This window comes from Macaca nemestrina, chromosome 1 (genome assembly GCF_043159975.1).
Source record: "Macaca nemestrina isolate mMacNem1 chromosome 1, mMacNem.hap1, whole genome shotgun sequence".
Lineage (NCBI taxonomy): Eukaryota > Metazoa > Chordata > Mammalia > Primates > Cercopithecidae > Macaca > Macaca nemestrina.
In genome coordinates, this window is record NC_092125.1 from 174,002,221 (window position 1) to 174,023,695 (window position 21,475).

General features: G+C 42.0%; 1 protein-coding gene across 18 annotated transcripts in view; it reads right to left on the reverse strand.

The window, feature by feature from the left end:
* LOC105495149 (FGGY carbohydrate kinase domain containing) overlaps positions 1-21,475 on the reverse strand; it is a 440,526-nt gene that overhangs the window by 91,513 nt on the left and 327,538 nt on the right. For all 18 annotated transcript variants that reach the window (XM_071092359.1, XM_011764399.2, XM_071092363.1 and 15 more), the window contains 2 exons: positions 10,884-10,958; positions 4,393-4,513 (listed from right to left, as the gene is read on the reverse strand). In XM_071092359.1, the coding sequence (XP_070948460.1) occupies positions 4,393-4,513; positions 10,884-10,958 (196 nt within the window). The remainder of the gene's footprint in view (positions 1-4,392; positions 4,514-10,883; positions 10,959-21,475) is intronic.

Below are 21,475 nucleotides of genomic sequence, written 5' to 3' on the forward strand. Positions count from 1 at the left end.
CAAGCCTTTGAAGAATCCGAGGAATGGTACAGATGGGTGTGTGACTGTGACCACCCAGCCTACCCTATGGACCTGGGGAGTTTTTGAAGACAGTGCCTCCAAACACCATTTACTTCCCAGGCCTTCCTACCCTGCCAAAAGCTCCTCGAGTTGTGAGCAGGGAGGAACTACTCACAGGCCCCTCCCCTTGCGAACCAGAGACCTAAGTGAACCTGGTGAATCCCCTATCAGCTCTCAAGTTGCTGCCCAAAGTGCTCTGAACCCAGACTGCCAGAGTTTGAATCCTGGCTTCCCCACTGACTTAGGTGTGTGATCCTAGGCAAGTTACCTAACCTTTCTGTGCCTCAGCTTTCTCATCTGAAAAATGGGGTTAAAATTCCACCTATTTCAGAGCTGCTGTGAGAACTAAAATTGTTATTATAATAAGGCTCTTGAAATGGTGCCTGGCTTAGAGAAAGCACTAAATTAGCATTAGTTCTTATTCTTAAAGTTTACCTTACTTCTGAAGTCTCTCCTCACACCTGTTACCCAGGGTGAAATCAACCCACCGCTTCCATTTGCCTCTAAGACCAATCCGACCTCTTCCCTTCCTCCCTCCACCTACTCTGTGCCTGGGAGACTGGCCAGTGGGGATCACAGCTGTGGGCTCCTGCCCTCTGGGTACATCCTTGACTAAGCTTCTGCTGGGCTGCCCTCTTCACACTTCCCACCAGGCTCACATTGCCTGCTCCCTACCCTCACCCTTTCAAGCCCAGGGGTGGAAACGCTGTTAGTATCCTAAGGTACTTCTTGGTTGTCTGGGCTTCCAGCACCCTGCCCACAGTTCTGTACACTGACTCTTTATTCAACTTCCCTCCAGTTAACCTAATTGGAGGGTGTATCTGTTCTCTGCCTGGACCTGACTGACACTGACACATCTTATCCTCTGGGTCCCCACTCTACTCACTCTGGATATTGGTCATAAGACCAAGGGCACTTTTTCTGTGTTTTATAAAGAACCTCTTGGATGGACATGACTGTTCTTCTTAGCATCCCTGTGCCAACCTCAGGGCTTGGCACGCTGGTGTGCTCAGAGAATGCTTTTGAGTGAATAAATGAAAGAACAAATAATTAAAATAATGAGTAAGACCAGAAGAGGGAAACCCCTACTGAAACTACCAGTACTAAAAAATAAAACTTAGAAGAAGGAACATTTAGTCCCAAGTCAGTGGGGCAAACTTACAATTACTTAGTACATACCAAGTATTTCTTGAAACCACAGTTAACCAAATGACCGGGGTACAAGGAGGTTCTTCCTCCTCATGTAGACAACATTCCCCAAGCTGGCAAAGCCCTGCTCTCCCTGCTTGTACAGAGCAGGCTGTTCTCCACATGGCAAAGATTCACTTTCAAAATAATAAATTGCTTTATTTTCCCCTCAAATTTCTTTTTGGCATGGGGCTTCCTAGATGGAACAAGAGAACTAACATTTACTGATCACCTACTTGGTCTAGGCACAGAGTTTGATGCTCACAAACTTGCGAGCATTTATTCCTCAGCAGTGATCTACATGAGGGAGATGAAAATTTTGTTTGTTTGTTTGTTTCAGAAGAGGGAACTGAGACTCAGAGAGGTAAAGTAACTTGCCCAAAGTCACAGAGCTGATCTGCTTCTTCCACTGTTCCACGCTATCTCCAAAAAAATCTCCCAAATTCCAATGTGTTTTTCACATGCATTTCTGAGAATCATGTTCCAGGTCAACAGTCCTCCCTAACTCTGTCTCTGTAGGAAAACTAGAGCAATACAATGTTTCAAGGCACCAATGACACTACCTCTATACTGGCTGCTTGTGTACGTGCCTTTTACAGGGACAAATGCAAATGTGTTCTTTTCTCTGAGTGCTGGGTGAAGGAGAGGAAGAGGGCGGCTTTGGCTGGAATGTGAACTATTTTATCTGATGCATTAATGAGTTTAGCAGAACCCAAAGCATTCAAAGGCAGATGCACTTTGCCATCACTTGTCAGTCACAGGCTCCCAAAGGCAGAGGAATTCCAGGCTAAAGAAAAGGTCCCTTTGTCTGGAACTGTAACTGGTCCATAGTTAGAGACAAAAGGTCCAGTTTCAATCGGAATCCAAATAACGATTAACAGCCTTTTCATTCAGCAGCCTAGAGGAGAACAGTTTCCAAAGCAGAACTTTCTGTGAAGCCGCTGCACTCCCCACAACACCCACCCCCCCCCCCCACCCGCCCGTGCTTCTGAGTCAGCCCAGCGATGTAGGGCCTGGAAGATGACCCATTTTCACAAAGTCCAGGGCTGCAGTGCCGAGTCAGTACCGGGGTCACTCACAGCTAGCTGTTCTGCTCTGGGAGGCCCTGTTTCCCATTTTCTAGAGTACTATGTTGTCCAAAGCTGATTTTCATCTTTCCTCTTGCATCCAGATAGGAAGCTTTTTGGCTATCAGAAGGCTGGAAATTGGGGCTGGGCACGGTATCTCACGCCTGTAATCCCAGCACTTTGGGAGGCCAAGGCGGGTGGATCACTTGAGGTCAGGAGTTCAAGACCAGCCTGGCCAATACGGTGAAACTCTGTCTCTACCAAAAAATACAAAAAAAAAAAAAAAAAAGAAGAAGGCTAGAAATTGGAATGTCACAGATGAAATTTTAAGCTTGAAAGTTATCTGAACCAGTCAACTGATTTTTAGATAAAATGTTATGGTTTTTCTCCTGAGGGCAATTATAAGGCAATCTGGGCTCTCTTTATGTCTTTCCTCCTTCTGCTTTGAAGGGCCCACTTCTGTAGGGTTTTGGACACCTCAGGAAAGAGGGGTCATCATCAAATGGTTATAAACTTGGCAGAAAAGTCGAGAAACCTGGGTCAGCAGTACAATATAAAGGGACGGTGGGCCCAGACACACCACGGTTACAATATTGGTCCTGCCCTGTACTGCCTGTTTGACTTTAGATAGCCGATTTAATTCACCTACCCACCAATCAGCTTCCTTGTCTGTAAGATGGGGGCACCAATTTCTACCCTTTGGTGGCATGGGAGGATTAAGTGTCCACAGCGTGATTCACACTGACACATAGTAGGGGCTTGGTTAATGGTAATACTTTCTATATTTCACATCCCAATATTTCTGCCCTTAGACCGTATGCTTTTCTTACTGTCCTCAGACTTGTGCCTCAGTCTGCTTATCTCTAGGCTGGGAATAAATGACTTACTTAGTTTCATCTCATGATGTGCAGAGATCAATTACATCCATCGTTTTAGACAAGGCTCTCATGTGCAGGAATCTCTGTGGCTTGGAGGGGGAACAAGGATATAATGGGGCAGGGACTTTGACCTGCTCAGAAGTCAGAGGTAAGAAAGTAGGGGATGACAGATAAGAAAGGATCATGATAAATGTAGGTAGGATCAAGTGGGCTCTTATCAGGCTACAGTTGGGACTACGGGACGGGTACAATCCTCTCCTACTTTCCCTCATCTTGCCCTGCCCTGGTGGTACCTGTCCACCCAGGGATGGGTCCTGGGAGAGAACACCAGTCCCCAGGAGACACTAGAGGGGCAAGGAGTAAAAGGGGCCTGGACCTCTGTCTCTCTGGACCTGATGCCTCCTCGTCCTCCTGGAAGACCTCCTGGAGAAAGCCTCCTGCCAATGGGGCCCCTTCCTTGGGTTCTAGGGGCTCTGATAAGGATCCTTCTCCTCCACTATCTGCTGATATCAGAAAGAGCTCAGCCCATTATTTGTGATTCTCTGCACCTCTATTATGATCCCTGATTCTGATGAGCTGAGAAGGAATCACAGGATTGCAGGGTCTTAGGGCTCAAATTCAGTCTGCAACCAGACCCACAGATCCTACAGCATCCAGCCTCTGCATTCTTTCTTCAAGACAGCTTTCTTATCACTTCTTCCAGACCACATGCCCTGAGCTGCCATTAGGTCCCAAACCAGACGAGGTGCCTCACTATGTTTCCATGATACCCTGTACTTTTCTCACTCCGAGCTTTTGCCATACTACCTTTAATATGCCTGTTTGCTGTTTCCCTTCCTCCATAGACCCTGAGTTCCTGGGTGGTGGGGAGCATGTTCATATCTTCAATATCTTTATTCATGTTCATATCTTCAATATCCTCCACAATATGTGGATCAGAAGAGGTACTCAAAACTGTTGTGTAAACGCTTGAATTAAGATCTAGTCCTGGCCAACTTCTCTTGTGTTATTTCTCACCATTATTCAATGGTTGGATATACATAGAAGTCACTTTTTCCATCCTGAATATAAAGACTTCGGGGTTATTTTAATAATCTAGCATACCACATATATCCTCCTAATCTCACCTCACCAGAACTGGGCCATGCCCATTTGCTGCCAAGCCAAAAATGACCTTGTCTCCTCCTTCCCAGACTTACCAGTAACGTCCGCATGCATTTGCACAAAAAGGGGATTCTTGCTGAGGCCTCCACACAGGAAAAGAGTACTGATCGAGTGCCCTGCTGCCTCCATGGCTTCTATAATGAAGCGAGTCCCCAACTTGAAAGGAGAAGCAGAAGATAGCATCAGTATAGTTGCATAATTAAACGCTAGGGAACACTTCTTAAATGTTTACTGAGTGCTAGACACTGTACTAAGAGCTTTACATACACTATCTCAGAAAGCTGACACTCACAGAGACTATGTTGTCTATGATCACACCATTAATTAAATCACAGAGTGGGAATTTCAACTTGGGCCTGACTGATTCCAAAACCCTCTTAATTACACCATTTGCTTCTATCAGTAGTTACACAACACTGACAAAAACAGTTGACAATGTCAACACAGTTAATGGTAACATAGTTCATTCAAACAGATATTTAATGAGTGTCTACTATAGCCCAGGCCCTGTATTAGGAGTGATTGCAATACTACTCTAAAACAGAGTCAATGGTATCTTGGTCAGTCTTCCTTTACTAAATGGGAACTAAAGGCTTTTTCCTTAGAAAAAGCACCAAAAAATCCAGCAGCAGAATCATGGAAAGAAGCCTCTAATTGCATAAAGAAGGTGATATCCAAGGCTTCAGGGTGGCTGCGGGCTAAAATTACCTTTGCTATTACCTGAAACCAGGTAGTGGTTCTCTAAAAGGAGGCTTCTGAGCCAAATTCATTCCCAGGTTGTTTCAGGGCTTCACCATATTTTCAATTCAGCCTTGTGTCTCAGTCCTTATGTGTTAATATCTTCCTAGAGCACATTATCCTCATCCCTGTCTTTCTAAGTTCATTAAACTCAGTAAAAACCGTTATTGTTTGAGAAGAGAACATTGCCTTAGAGTTATGGAAGTGAATCTTAATGCAGAATTCTTCAGTTTTAGATAAGATAGTTGAACATCTGAAAAATCTTAATTTACTTGAAAGTTCAAAAACTAGAGTTCAAAAATCAAAATTTATTTGGGATGAGGACTAAAAACAAGAAGATGAACTGTGATGTGGCCTTAAGGGGGCAGCCACATGATGATGCCTGAGAAAGGAGCTCCAGAAAGAATGGAGGAAGAGGATTTTTTGGTGGGTAGCGAGTCTTTGAAATGTTTAGAGATTGAGCAATTTGGGGAGATGTCAAAGTCCTAGGTGTAGACCTGGGAGTGAATTGCTAAAGGGGAGGGAAGAGAAGTCAGAAGAGATAAGAAAGTCAAGGATCTGGGAGGCCAATGTGTCTCTACAGATGGCATAGCCACCAAGAAGAAGGCATGAGCCAATATCTTGTTTTTTAGTGAAAGTGTGACAGTATTGTTCAGGTTGAAACCTAGGAATGTAGTGAGTTTAGCCAAGGTGAGGAATAGGGTTTTGGAAGTCAGCAGGATGCTGCCCTGACCTCACATCCTGTGGGGGTGGGGAGTAAAGGGTAAATGAAGCCTGCTTTGACAAGGCTGTCTAGGGAGCTGTCACCCCAGGGGATGGGGGAACCTGGGAACAGGAGTGGTCAGAGGGTGATCTGGGAACTATAGGACATGAAATGCTAATTGCTTTGGCATAAATCATGAGGGACAGGGGCAGTTCAGGAGCAAAAGACACAGCAGTTCTAGCCCAGAGGTCTTTAGGGTTTGTTGAAGCTATTCATGAATCTGGTAAAAATATGGATTAGGTAAAACCTGGGCCTCCAAAAACAATCCACAGATGTAGTGTGTTTAGAAAAATTCAAACATGTTGTGCCATATAAGGCCAGATCCTACATACTAACTAGGGCTGATCATTCCCAGATGTTCTTTGTTAAGCTTTTTGGGGTGTCATGAATCCCCTTGAGAATATGCCAAAACCTATTGACCTCCCCAGAAAAAAAAAGTCACATACAAAATAGTACTATAAATAATTTCAGGAGGTCTACAGATGCCTGAAGTCCACCATGGATCATTTGATGCCTGTGGATTCCAGGCAACCCCAGTCTGCTCTAACGGCATGAATCTGTAGTAGCTAAGAGCATGAGTTTTGAATTCAAAAAACCCAGGCTGGCATTTACATATTTCACATATTTCTTATATTTCACATATTTCTTATACCTTAACCTTTCTATAACTCAATTGCCATTTTTTTTTTGCCATGGGAATAATAGTATCATATTCACTTAGTTAAAAATTCTATAGATTGTCAGAAATGTCAACATGCAAAAAAATTAAAAATGTGGTATTAGGCTTGATGAAATCTAATAATACCTACCATATAAGGCTGCTGCTGTAGGCAGCAAAGGTAAAACTTGTAGAAGAGTGTCCAGTTCACGAAAGGTGAACAAGGAGAGTTCTTCTGGTTATCAGCTACATGCTAGGCACTCTGCTATGCACTTTAATAGCATCTCTAATCCTAACGCAAATGTGAAACCTGCATATTGTTATTCCCACTTAGGAGATATATAATTTGACTAAGCAATACAGTCTGTATGGGATGGGAGAATAGCTGTCTCCTAATTTGTATGGAAATGTCAGGCAAAACTGGTATCTTTGATATTTCTAAAACCAGGGACTTAGGGGCACGCGATTAGCAGGCCTGAGACAAGAATAAAACAAAGCACATTTCCTGGGAAAAGGAAAGAAATGATCCAAGTAAGAGGCACTCCCTCCAGAGGGGCTGTGACAGATAGCCTGTCTCTCCCCCATGTGGTATTGTCGGCTGGAATTTCCCACTCAGTCTGGCGGTTCCTTAAAGGACCTCCCCTTTCGGTGTCCCAGACTCCAATCTGTGTAATACTCCACCCTACTGAAATGTCCCACCAAAGGGCTTTGTGTGAAAATGATTTTGTGCTCACCTTTCTGGAAAAAATGTTTTCACAGAGAAATTTAAATTAAAATTAGGCTATTCCACTGGGAATGTACAGAACCGAATGCAAATCAAGAGACTTCAAATGCAAATAGTACCTTTTAAGGGTCTGTTCTGCAAAGAAAACTATAGATGAACAGGCTATGGATAAACTGCGTGGTTGACAGGTCTTTCAATTAAGCATGATCAAGAGAGAATTTTACTTCATGGAGGGTTTTGCACAGTCCCAAGTTAACTTGATTACAATCCTCTTTAATTTCATTTCATCCCAACAAAATAGCACCCAAAGATATGACTACATATAGAGAGAAATTTGCTTAACTTTCAGATGACCGACAACAAATACGTGCTCTGGCAATATTCAGGGCTAATGAAACAAAATATTTTTTCCGAAGTTGAACATGATGGGAAAATATCTGTTATCAGAATACCTCATTAAAATGCACATTTTTTTTGCCTAAAAGATCAGCACACTGAGATACATTTGCAAAACAGACTGAAACCCTCACAATTCACTTGACTCCACAAAAAAGCCTTATCGAGAAAAATCTCTGTCTTAAAATGCCTTCCTTTCATGGTATTATAAAGGTCATTAAGACAATGGACAGAATAAATATGATAGCTTTTAATACATGTACGGCCCATTAAATACAAGATTGATTTTCCAAGTGTGTGGTACTTGAGAAAATGTAGCTGGCTTTTTTTCTTCCCCTCTCCTGCCTTCTTTAAGTTTAACCTCATTTATACATTTCTGGACTTCTGCTGCAGTACTTTTACCAGGAAAGGGACCTCTGTGAGACAATCCTGGCCAAATTAATGGTATTTTCTAATATATGTTAAGTAAAAACGATTCTTAGGAATATCTGAAAGCTTATTTCACCCATGTAGCTTTTGCAAACAGATCAAACAAAAATGCAGTATGGTAAAGTGGAAAGAGCAGGAGCCTGGGTGTGAGATGGAGAAAGGTTCAGATTCCAACTACCACCCAGTAGCTGTTTGACCTTGGCAAATGGTCCTCCCTTTGTCTGTAAAATGAGAACAAACCCATCTACTTACAGGGTTACAATGTTAAGCTACCAGTAGGCAAGGTACTCTGTTTGGTGCCTGGCACACAGTCATGTCTGACGAAAGGTAACTATCATTACCACTATGTGATGGTGCCCCTTGGTCCATCCTGTTTGGCCTCATCCTTCATGTCCTCCCCTTAGCATGTGCTCAAAAGGGGGAGTATCACACCATTCTGATTTTCCAAGATTATTCATTTCAATATAAACTATTCATTCCACTATGGGACTCTTTTATACAATAACATTAACCAATCAGAAAACAAAAGTTCCTCAGTACAGTCGTGTGTCCTTTAACCATGGGAATACACTGCGAGAAATGCATGGTTAGGCGATTTTGTCATGCAAACATCATAGACTGTACTTCCACAAACCTGGATGGTATAGCCTACTACATACCTAGGCTATGTAGAGTATGGCCTATTGCTCCTAGGCTGCAAACCCATACAGCACGTTACTGTACTGAACACTGTAGGCAACTGTACCACAATAGTAAATATTTGTGTATCTGAACATATCTAAACATAGAAAAGGTGCAGTAAAAATACAGTATTATACTCTTATAGGACCACTGTCATATATGAAGTCCCTCGTTAGCCAAAACATTATGTAGCAGATGACCGTACTTCACATGTCTAGTTTTGTTTCAGAATGCTGGGGGTTCAAATCCCACCTCTGCCACCAACTATATGGCCCTGCACAAGTTAATTAATCACATATAGGCTTAGGTTTCCAGTCTGTGGAACGGGGATTATAAGATCTACGTAATAAGGTTAAATTAGATAATTTGTGCAATGTATCTAGCACAGTGCTTGGCAAATATAAAATACTTCTTAACTTGGCCAGGCGTGGTGGTTCATGCCTGTAATCCTAGCACTTTGGGAGGCCGAGACGGGCAGATCACGAGGTCAAGAGATGGAGATCATCCTGGCCAATATGGTGAAACCCCGTCTCTACTAAAAATACAAAAAATTAGCTGGGTGTGGTGGCGCACGCCTGTAGTCCCAGCTACTCTGGAGGCTGAGGCAGGAGAATCGCTTGAACCCAGGAGGCAGAGGTTGCAGTGAGCCGAGATGGCGCCACTACACTCCAGCCTGGCAACAGAGCAAGACTCTGTCTCAAAAAAAAACAAAACAAACAAATAAACAAAACCCAAAAAACCCTCTTAATTCATTTATTATTATCATCATAATCATCATTATCATTATTATAAAACCGGACAGCTAAATAATTATCTTTAGTACTGATGCACACTTTTTTTCTATTTTCATCTTACTATTCATTTCCTGCATTTTTATAGCTGTCAGAATTGTGTGCTTTTGACCAAGTTTCCATGCATAAAGACATCTGACTGATTTCACTGAATTGGCCAAGCTATTAGACCAACAAGAAAATTGCTTCAGGAAGATATAGTAAAACTAGTGTATAATCTAAAAGGGCTGTTTAATCAAGTTGACTGACTCTATACTTCTATGCAGTTGCATTAAAGAAGGTATATCCCTTCAGTATTAGTATTATTACTATTTGGGAAGTTCCATTCTTTATTGTACATACGTGGTGCCTGGATAAATCTGAGCATTAAAAAAAGCACTTCTGCTGGTGGTGTGAATAAGTATACATATCATTTAAAGGAATAAAGTTATGAAAACAGTTGTGTGAAGAAACAGAATAATTGAATATCATATATGTACATATAGCATTAAACATATTTGCTTAAACAGGTGTTACTGAAAAATAAATTTTGAATCAAAATTAGATAAACTGATTTTTTCTTTCTGTTAATTCCTATTCTCTTTTCAGAAGTGGCTAAGCCTCACTGGATTAACTTAATTTCGGGTACATACCTGCTGTGAGACCCTGAAGGCCATGATCTACTCTCCTAAAATGCACTTTGTAACATATGCGCACACACAACCTTCTGGATGTGATTTCAGGATTAGAACCCTCTTGTAGCCCATCCATAGCCACCTCTAGATAAGAAGATTCCTTAGACAATCGTTAAGCTTTTAGGATTTCATTTCCAATTTTGATTTATCTTTAGCTTAGAAACTCCTAACATTTTAGATGTAAATTCCCCTCTTCCTCCCTAATCATCCTAACCTCACGTTAAGCAGCTACTTATCAAAAAACAAACACTTTCATGTTCTAAGGAAGCTTCCTATTTAAAGGACCCCATCATGAATCCTTTTGCAAAGTGAACAATATAATGTATTTTATAAATCAGACATTCTTAACAACCTTTCTTAATGCAAGCATACATAGCATCTGCTTGCTTGCTTCTATTTAATTAAATTTAGAAGACAAATTAGATAAATGACAAGTATAATCTTCACAGATTTTAACTCCTTTCAGCTTTTAGTTACGTGAGGTTATTAGTTAAAGCAGGTGAGGCCTTTCATCAACATTTCCTTCCAGACATACAAGAATTTCTTTTTTGCAAACAATCTTTTAATTAAGAATCTCTGTCACAAAAGCATGTGCTGTATCTTGGGGAGCCGGTGGCCTAGGGTATACTGATGGCTCCAAGTCTCTCTAAAAATGGCATTACAGTATCTTACAGCAATGGCTTGAACTGTGGCCAGGTAGAGAATGGCAAGATCATCGAGGTCCTGAGACAGTTTCAATCCGGTGACCTATAGGGATGAAGGGAAGAAAAGAAGAAGATGGTCAAAAGAAGCTGCCGTGGATAAAGACAGTTCCCATGAAATACGTTCAGATGTGTTTTCTTGCTGAAACAAGTTCATATGCAAATCCCCTTTTTGTGAGCAGAACGTGAAAAGCCTACTAAGTTGTTTAATCTCCAGACCTGGGAAAAACTATCCCTTCCTCCCCAAAAGAAAATACTCTGACCCTAGATTAAACAAAAACAAAACAAATACCACAGGAAGATTATGTTTGATATTTCTTAGACTATAATTAAATACCTTTTATTTTAAAACATTCTCTTTTCTTACAGATACCTATTTTCTGAGGCTTACAAGAAATCAACACGTAACAGTGGCATTCTAGTACAAGATGATCTTGTTTTGTGTTCTGCTACTGTCAGAATTCAGTATAACAGCATTCAGTGTCCAATCCAGGGTAAAATAATACATCTCCTACAAATATTATAACTACTAGGGGATAACTTAGAATCTGTGGGTTGCAAGGGAATCCCATTAAAGTCAATAAGAATCAGATGTTTATATGGAGTCTGTCAATCTCTGAGAGAGTCCAGAACTGAACAGGATGCTGGATTTGTACGCCATCAGGACTTACTCACAGTCCTGCTTTCATGTCTTCTACTCATCAAGATGTTCTCTTAGGACATTTCTAGAGGCTGCTGGGTTCTTCAAGACGAGCCCAGTGTTTGTAGGCATCAGCAGCACAGTTCACTTTAGATTATCACATTATAAAATTAATTCACCAACATTCATTTACTCGGTTCCTATGGTGTGTGTTGTCCTGAGCTCAACCAGGTATGGACATGCAGTTTGCATCAAAATAGGGGAGCTGAGTGGTCTATGTAGGTCCCTTCCTCTATCTTCTCTGGCCCCATTTAATTACTCTCTCCAGATTTCACCCTCAAGCCCACTGCAATTGGCCTATGGCAGGGCACAGGTACCATTCAGTTGCCCAAACCAGGAAACTCGGGAGCCCTCTTTTTTTGAGACACAGTCTCACTTTGTCTCCCAGGCTGTGATCTTGGTTCACTACATCCTCCGCCTCCTGGGTTCAAGCGATTCTCCTGCCTCAACCTCCCCAGTAGCTGGAATTATAGACATGTACCACCACATCTGGCTTTTTTGTGTTTTTAGTAGAGACGGGGTTTCACCATGTTGGCCAGGCTGGTCTCGAACTCCTGATGTCATATGATACACCTGCCTCAGCCTCCCAAAGTGCTGGGATTGCAGTTGTGAGCCACTGCGCCTGGCCAAAAGCCATCTTTCTTGACCTCCCCGTCTTCCCATATTTAAGCAGTCTCCAAGTCTTATACGTTTGATCTCTCAAATCTCTTTTGAATGCATCTCCTTTTCTTGATCCTTACTGTCATTCACTTCCTTAATTCAAGTCACCATTATGTCCTTCCTAATTGCTGACAGAGGCCCTGAGGAAATCTCACTGTTTCTAATTGTGCTCCTTTCCACACTGGAGCTAGACCGACTGTTCTTAAATGCAAATCTGATCATGTTACTCCCTGTAAAACATTCTCCCCATTGCCCTCATTTCACAGTAGAAATGCCTTCACTGTCTCGTGTGCTTCTTTCTGGGCTCGCCCTTGCTTCTTCTCCAGTGTTTACTCTTGTCCTTCCTCGCTCTGTATCCTATGCTCCAGCTATGCTGAATTATTTATCTAAGTCTGTTGATGCGGGGATTCCTACATTCAGTAGAGCTACCTGCTGACAGTGTTTCTTGGCAAATAATTGGGCAATCAGATTAGAATGATGGCTTTGATTTTTTAATACACAAGTAGATAGAAAATTAAAATGAGACACACGAGAAGAACTCTGGGGCTATGTCATCCTAAGCCATTAACTGTGAAAGAACATCCTTCACAAAGTTTCCTAGAGACCTAAGCATATAGTAAGAATTCTGGAACTCAGAGAGAACATGAACCATGCTGACATTATAGAACTTCATTTCACAGTGAGGAAATAATGTGCCTAAGGGAACACAGAGAATGGACACCAGAATGTAGGTGTCCTGATGGTCTTTGTCTTACTCACCAAAACTCTAATGCCCAGTGCTGTGCCTGGAACATAGTAAGCACTAAGTTAATGTTTGCTGAGTGACAATTCACTCAGCACTGTGAACTGTGTACCAGTGACAATTCAATGCTTCTTTTCTATTTTTAGATACCACTTTCTCTTCTTAGGTCCTATCCTTCTTTGTTACATTCTACAATTATAGGTGGACAAAGTTCACTGCCTCGGCTCCTCCCACAATCAGAGAGGAAGAGACCATGCCCCAAGAGAAAAGAATACTGGAAGAACACTTTTAGTCACTTGCTCCATGCTCCCAGCTGCCCTCCCCCGTCCCTAAACTTACCCTTTCTCATCTAGAAAAGTGGCTTTTATGAGAATAGGGTAAAAGGAAAGGTTCCTGTAGCTCATATAGAGCCTTTGTGTGAACTTGAAAAAGGCACCCCATCTGGAAGAATGAATTATAAAAAGGTGCAGAGTAAGCAGGATTTCAGCCTAGTCATAGCCCCCTGAGCTGAACACTTTCTGTGAGCTGCCTGCACCATGCAGGCATGCAGTGGTCCTGGCAATGATTACTAGGCATGAACACCAGTCATGAGCTGAGCACCCCTGAGCTGAACACTTTCTGCGAGCTGCCTGCACCATGCTGGCATACGGTGGTCCAGGCAACGATCACTAGTCATGAACGCGATTCACACACGGTTTCTCTGTCTCTCCGGTACTGGCCTGGCCTCAGCAGCACCTCTGCTATTAGGTCTCCTAGGGAAGTTGCTGGGCCATGGCTTAGCGTACTGTTCTAGAGCCTGTCCAGGAGGCTGCCTCTCTTTGACTTCCTCTCTCTGGTCATCAATAGGAAGTGGATTAAGCCATGATCCTCTGTGTGGCTGACTGACTCCTAAAGACCAGATTTGGATAATTTGTGCTAGAAGTGTGGGTAAAATATGACTTTGTATATAAGATGCATTACCCAACAGTATTTATTAGGAACCCCAGTGCCTTGTGTAATAATACCGATAATGTAACGGGTTCTGATATCCTTCTCAATTAGTAAGAATCCATAAGAGAGAAGAAAGGGTGTGATATAGCTGGATTTAACTTCCTTAATCACCAACAGACATCCAGGAGAATTTCCAAAAAGCATTGGTATTCAAGCAAAAAGATATCATGGACCCTTTTCTAAATTTCCAGTGCCTCCAGAGCTCAGAAATCATAGAGGAGAAAAGGGAGGATAATTTTTTTCCCCAGAAACTGAAAATGACATAATCAATGTAATTGAGCACTAAATTTAAATCCTGAGCTTGCTAGCAGCTATGGCAAAAAGGGACATATGAGGGTGAAATAGCTTTTTTCTGATAAATAAAACATAACTATCCTTGAAGGGAGACAAAATTATTCCTGGGAAGAAATTCTAGAAGAGATTTATTGCATGGATCGTAATATAGAAGGTATTCAGTATCAAAAGGGAAGCAGCAAACAGAGTTCTCACACAACCATTTCCAATATTCCCTCACCACTAACCCTAGAGTCATGGTATTGAAATGTGACTTAGTGAAAGATATTTATCTCTTAAGTGCAAAGACACTGAGGTCTGAGGTCTTTGCTTCCTTGACATCTCATCTGATATGCAGATGATCGTTAAGACCATTTAATTTTCTCTCAAATACCAGGGACCTCAGCCCAGTCAACCCATGACGGAACTTTGCAGGGAGTGCCACATAGACTGCCTGAGAGGCTACAAAGGACCCTTGGGGAGCTGTCTTGGAAGGGAGGTGGTGACAGTGCCCTGGGAGTGCCAAAGAAGTCCTGGGGAGGCACAGCTTTGAAATGTCTGAAAAGGCTAGGATAGACCAGATGAACTGATTCCCTAGCTGGAGGCTCAACGGTTCCATTAAGAGGAAGTAGAGAGGAAGCATGAGTAGAAGGAGTGTGTTTATTGATGTCCCTGTCCCTATTTTGAATGTTTGGGCGAGACAGACAAATGTGTAGGGAAGCCCGATGGGAGAGTTGCAAGGGTAAGCACATTTTATCTATTTTGGCTACTGTGTAATGAAGAGAACTGTAAGAAAAAGCGCTTATAATTAATATTTGGGTGTATGAAAATACAATGGCCAAAACAATGCAAGTAACTGCATTGCCTAATTTTAACCTCCTAGATTATGAATATAAAGCACTTATGTAAATATTGGGAGTTGTGAGGTTAGAATTGTATGCCAATAGAAAGAAAGAGCTTTAGAGGAAGGGACCTGGGTTTAAATATTGACATTTTCTCTAATTTAGCTGCATGGCACTATATGAATTTTGTAACCTCTGTGAGCTCAATTTTTTCATCTGCAAAAAAAGGGATAATACCTCAAATTATTTTTGTGAGGATTACATGAGGTATCATTTGCAAAGTGAATTACTTTCTTCAGTAAGCTGTACTGAGTCTACAAGAGCTACACACTCCTGTAACTCTTATGGTGCCAACTGTGCACATAGGTGGCACTTAAATGTTCATTTTCTTAATGTGGCACATATATACCATGGAATACTACAGAGCCATAAAAAAGAATGAGATCATGTCCTTTGCACGGACATGGATGAATCTGGAAACCATTATCCTCAGCAAACTAACATAGGAACAGAAAACCAAACACCACATGTTCTCACTCTAAGTAGGAGTTGAACAATGAGAACACATGGACACAGGGAGGGGAACATCACACACTGGGGCCTGTAGCGGGGTGGGGTGGAAGGGAGGGAGAGCATTAGGACAAATACCTAATGCATTCGGGGCTGAAAACATAGATGACAGGTTGATAAGTGCAGCAAACCACCATGGCACATGTATAACTATGTAACAAACCTGCACGTTCTTCACATATATCCCAGAATGTAAAGTAAAATAAAAAAATAAAGTAAATTCATTTTCTTTCTCTTTCTCTTAAAAAGTGTTCATTCTCTTTCTCTTGAATTGCATGAAAGGCTCAATCCCATTCATTTATTGGGATATGGGAATAATGTATGCCCTTCATTATGCTATGGGTACTACTGAGGATATGAATGAGGGCCACTGGAGACTAGTGACTGTTCAGTGTAGGGAAGCCAGGGCAGAAGTTGATCATCAGCACTGGGACCATAATGTTAAAGGTACAGGCATGCAGGAGTATGGAGAAGCCCCTGAGTGCCCAGGGACACAGAGTGGGGGGATTCTTGCAAGAACTCCTTGAGGAAGCCTTAGTACTTATCAATCTACACACTTCCATTCATTGTAAAAAGAAGAGACAGATGGTCACTGTCCACCATGGACTTCGGCTTAAATCTGGCAACTTAGTAGCTGTCTAAACTACTGCATCTCCCCTCAACTCTTTCCTGGGATCCTAGTCCAGTGTAGGTTTCCAGGGATCCTACTCTAGATTTACTGAACCTCTTTCCTGGGATCCTAGTCCAGTGTAGGTTTCCAGGGATCCTACTCTAGATTTACTGAACCTCTTTCCTGGGATCCTAGTCCAGTGTAGGTTTCCAGGGATCCTACTCTAGATTTACTGAACCTCTTTCCTGGGATCCTAGTCCAGTGTAGGTTTCCTGGGATCCTACTCTAGATTTACTGAACCAGCAATTTGCATTTTACCACGGTCCTAATGCACAATAAATTGTGGAAATGACTGCTCTAAACCTTGGTATTATAAATTATAGGTTCATAGGTTCTAAAATAGTTGAGATTATCAATAAACATATTAGCAATTAAATTTTTTCCTACCTAGTTGTTAAAGGAATTGATTATATATACAAATAAGAAAAAAAAAAAAAAGGCTTAAAAATAGTTTCCCAAGGGATCTCTAAAGATTACAAAAGACAAGAAAATGGGATTCACAAGTCCTGAGATTTTTCTATGGTGATCAGAGCCTGATGGGGGTATCCAAGGCTCGGGGGAATTCACTGAAAGCTTTCCAGAACACAATGGAGAGGGAGAAATGCTCTGTTTGCTCAGTCAATAATGAAGGTGGAGCTGATGGAAAAGGCAATGAGGAGGATCACAGAAAGATTTATAGGAAGCCTCTGGAGGGAGGAGGACATTGGAGGACAGGTCTGAGATAATCACTGCCTTGGAAGAGAAAGGGGGACAAATCTTCCCAAAAATACTTAGAGGTTTCAGTAAGTGTCTGGAATCTAGGCTAACACTTGGCATTGCCTACATCCCATCCACATTTGAGAAATGCAGATGACTGTGCTACCACAATGCTGTAAGCAGAATCTTAAACATGTCCCCTCAATATTCTGTACCCTGGTTATTCAATCAAACACTAACTGAGGCCCTGTTGTAAAGGAACTGGGCAGATAAAATTATTTAATAGCCAGATGACCTTAAAATAGGGAGATTATCCTGGATTATCTGGTTGGGTCCAGGGTAATTACATGAGCTCTTAAAAGCAGAAGAGAGGCCAGGTGCGGTGGCTCACGCCTGTAATCCTAGCACTTTGGGAAGCAGAGGTGGGCGGATCACGAGGTCAGGCGATCGAGACTATCCTGGCTAACATGGTGAAACCCTGTCTCTACTAAAAATACAAAAAATTAGCCGGGTATGGCGGGCGCCTGTAGTCCCAGCTACTTGGGAGGCTGAGGCAGGAGAATGGCGTGAACCCGGGAGTCGGAGCTTGCAGTGAGCCGAGATTGCGCCACCGCACTCCAGCCTGGGCGACAGAGTGAGACTCCGTCTTAAAAAAAAAAAAAAAGCAAAAAAAAAAAAAAAGCAGAAGAGAAAGGCAGAGGAGTCAGTTAAGAGACACAGTATGAGAGGAGGACAGGAGAGATGAAGCAGAAATAGAAATCAGAGTGGTTCAAAGCATGGGAGAGATTTGACCCATCATTGCGGGCTTTAAAGATGGCGGCAGGGGTGACAGGCCCAGAAATGCAGGAGGCCTCTGAAAGCTGAGAAGGCCCACTGGCTGACCTTTAGCATGGACACAGGGACCTCAGTCCTACAACTGCATGGGACTAAATTAGGTCAACCACTTGAATGAGTGTGGAAGCAGATTTTCCCCAGAACCTTCCAATAAAAACCTTTGATTTTGGCCTTGTGAACACTTTCTTTGGTTACAGAGGAACCAGCAGAATCAACCTAGATTTCTGACCTGCAGAACTGTGGAAGAATAAATTTAAGCCACCAGATTTGTGTAATTTATTATAGCAAGCAAAAATGATGGATGGACACTGCCCCTCATGACCTTACTCTATTGGTGAATTCTACACCACACAAGACTACTTTGTTTGCTGTTTACCCAAAGCATGAGGCCCTTCACACTTTGCCTTGCTTCTGAGGTGTTTAAGTCTAAGCCATTTTGATACGCTCATACACTGTTTCTCAAAGCTGCTCTGTACAACTCTTCTGGCCTGTACTTGCTGTTGTCTAACCCTGTCTTGGATCTGCACACCAAGATTATACATCATGGACTCTATCCTTGGTCCTCTGGCCTTAGTTCCTTTGTGTTGTTTTGTCTTGGACCTTCCCAGTAGATTCCACCTGATTCGCCCCTCAATCTTTTATCATGCCACATGACCTTGGGAAACACTCCTGCCCGTAGTCCATTCCGTGGTTTTACCTGTTGTTTAGTGTATATAGGAAAGATAAAGGAGCAGTAAGAAAGGAAAGTCTGATTCTGTGATAGAATTTAAAAAGTCATTAAAATGAAAAAGGAAGATGCCAGGCACATTAAAAACAAAGCAGAAGCAATGAAAACAACAACAATGACAAAGATCTAGTTTTTTTATTTTTCTTTTTCCCCAAAGAATGTCATTGACCCAGGTTTGAATTGACTGGTTCCAGTTCCACTTATACTGTTTTCTCCTGTGGGTAAGCTACTTAAACTCCCTGAGCCTCGGTTTCTCTCTTCTTTTAAATGGGACGACAACATTGTCTTGCAGGGTTGTTGTGAAGGTTGTTGATGATACATGTAAGGCATCTACCATGATGCCTGGTGCATCAGGTGCCTGAAAAATGGTATCTATGAAAAATCACAACACCAGCTAGCAAATTAGTCACTTCAGTAAAATATATATATTTTTTCAGTAAAGTATATATTTTAAATAAAATATAAATATGTAAATTTATATATAAATACACAAATAAAAAATATATTTGTTCAGTAAAACATATATATATATATATATATATATACAGTAAAATTTGTGACCAATTTGTACACCAGTTTGGTATTGTGATTATATATATGTAATCAGAAAACCAGTTAAAGACACTGAGAATATTAAGCTTTGTTACAGGATTTGATTTTTCATAAGCAAAAATATGTTAAAAAAAAAAAGGCTGAATAAATCAGCGTTAAATAACAGCAAAAACATCCACAAACTCATATCAGAGTCCATGTGTTTCCAAAGCTTATAAATGAAAGCTTATAAATGAAAGCTTATAAATGAAAGCTTATAACTTGAAAGCTACTTCAGTTAGCTCATGAGCTTCCAGCTCTATCATCCATCTCCCTATCAGAAAAGTCACAGGGGTGCAACCTCTGCTTTCTCTTGACTCTTGCAGATACCCTGAGTTGGTGACTCCTTCCACATCTGGATCTGTTTAGCGATGCCTACAGCTAGCTGGGATTCATTCCCTTGGGAACTGGCTAAGATCTCCCAGTGCTTCCTCCCTGACTTTCCTGGTTTTCCACATACACACTATCTCTGTGCTTGCTTTGAAGAGTTGTTGGAGCAGCACTCAACCTCTCCAGCAGTTTGAGTAGCACACGCTCTGATGTTAGAAGTCACAGCTCTTCAAAGAAGCAGAAAATCACTTTTTGTTCTGGGTAGTTTGTTACTTTTAACATGAAGCAGAGAAAATATGTTTCAACCAATGGTGAATAGGGTGCATTTGGTGTGTTTTCGGGGCCTGATATGTCTCCAAGGTCATTTGCTTTGTTGAGTGGTTATTTCAGGAAAATAATTTTTCAAAATCCCAAACACCACAAAACAAAGGCCATGCCAATTTTTTGTGAATAGAAACTGCTCATATCTATGAGAAGGCAAGGACTCTTCCAGAATTCCTATAACACTAGCTATTCCATAAGGTGCACCAAATTTGAGTTTCCTATTGTACTGATGAGGAAACTGAGGGCCAAGGACTTGAACAAAGAAGATCAATCTCAAGACCTGTATGAAACTTGCTTTCTGCAAGGACCAAGGGCCTAGTGGGCTTCTTTGGCTGGCTGTTTGGGCTGGTGAGTCCAGTCAGTTCTGGGGCTAAAGTGGGAGGCCCATGGCTGGTCGCTCAGCATTCAAAAGCCACACAGGATCCTGTTGGCCATCTCTTAATGTGCAAGTAAAGGCCACCAAGCAGGACCTGCCAATTCAAGGGCATTACTGTGCTGTCTGTCCATTGTGCCAACACCTGCCATCTGGCGCTGACAGCGACCCTGCAAAGAAGCCTGGGTCACTCTTGCTTCCTTGTGGGCAGATCAGCTGCACAGAGTTAACCCGCCAAAGGTCATACACTGGTATATCTTCAAGACAAGTTCAAACATAAGTCCGATTTCAAAACCTGAGCCCTCTTTACTGCTTTGCAGTGGTAAAAACCATCCAACAAAACATTTAAAATAAAAACCACCACCAAGAAAAAAAAAATCCCTAAAACATGCAACTATTCCTGATGGTGAGTATTTACTTTCAACTTTTTTTTTTTTTTTTTTGAGATGAAGTCTCATTCTCTCGCCAGACTGGAGTGCAGTGGCGCGATCTCAGCCCACTGCAACCTCTGCCTCCCGGGTTCAAGGGACTCTCCTGCCTCAGCCTCCTGAGTAGCTGGGACCACAGGCGTGTGCCACCACGCCCAGACAATTTTTTGAATTTTTCGTAGAGATGGGGTTTCGCCATGTTGGCCAGGATGGTCTCGATCTCTTGACCTCGTGATCCACCCGCCTTGGCCTCCCAAAGTGCTGGGATTACAGGTGTGAGCCACCAAGCCCAGCCTATATTCATCTACCTTTATGTGTGACCATGTCATTTTCTTACTTTAAAAGTAAGCAATTTTTTTTTGGGGGGGTGTCTGTCTTGTTTTTAATGAACCTAAAATCATTAGCACTTACTGTTTTGAGACTGACTGTTATTACCTAAGCTTCTGCTTCTTTTAAATAATCATATTGCAGCCCTCACCTTTCTGTGCTTCGTTTATCAACTGGAAAAGAGAAATGTTTACATAGTGGGGTACTTAGTCCAACCATGCTGTTAGGCTGCTCATCCCCCACCTCCTCCACCTCTCTTTAGTCCAGTGCTTCAGGCTGATATTGTATCATCAAAAGAAAAATGAGACAGCTAGTCACATGATAGGAGTCAATTGTTACCAGAACAAAAAGGAAATGATACTATGAAGCATAAGGAAGAGATTCCTGGGTTATGTCCTGTTCCTACTTATGAAGGTAGGCACCTAGTGTGGAAGGCATTAGGACCAGGTCAAACCACAAGTGGCTATTTGTTTTGAAATCTGAGTC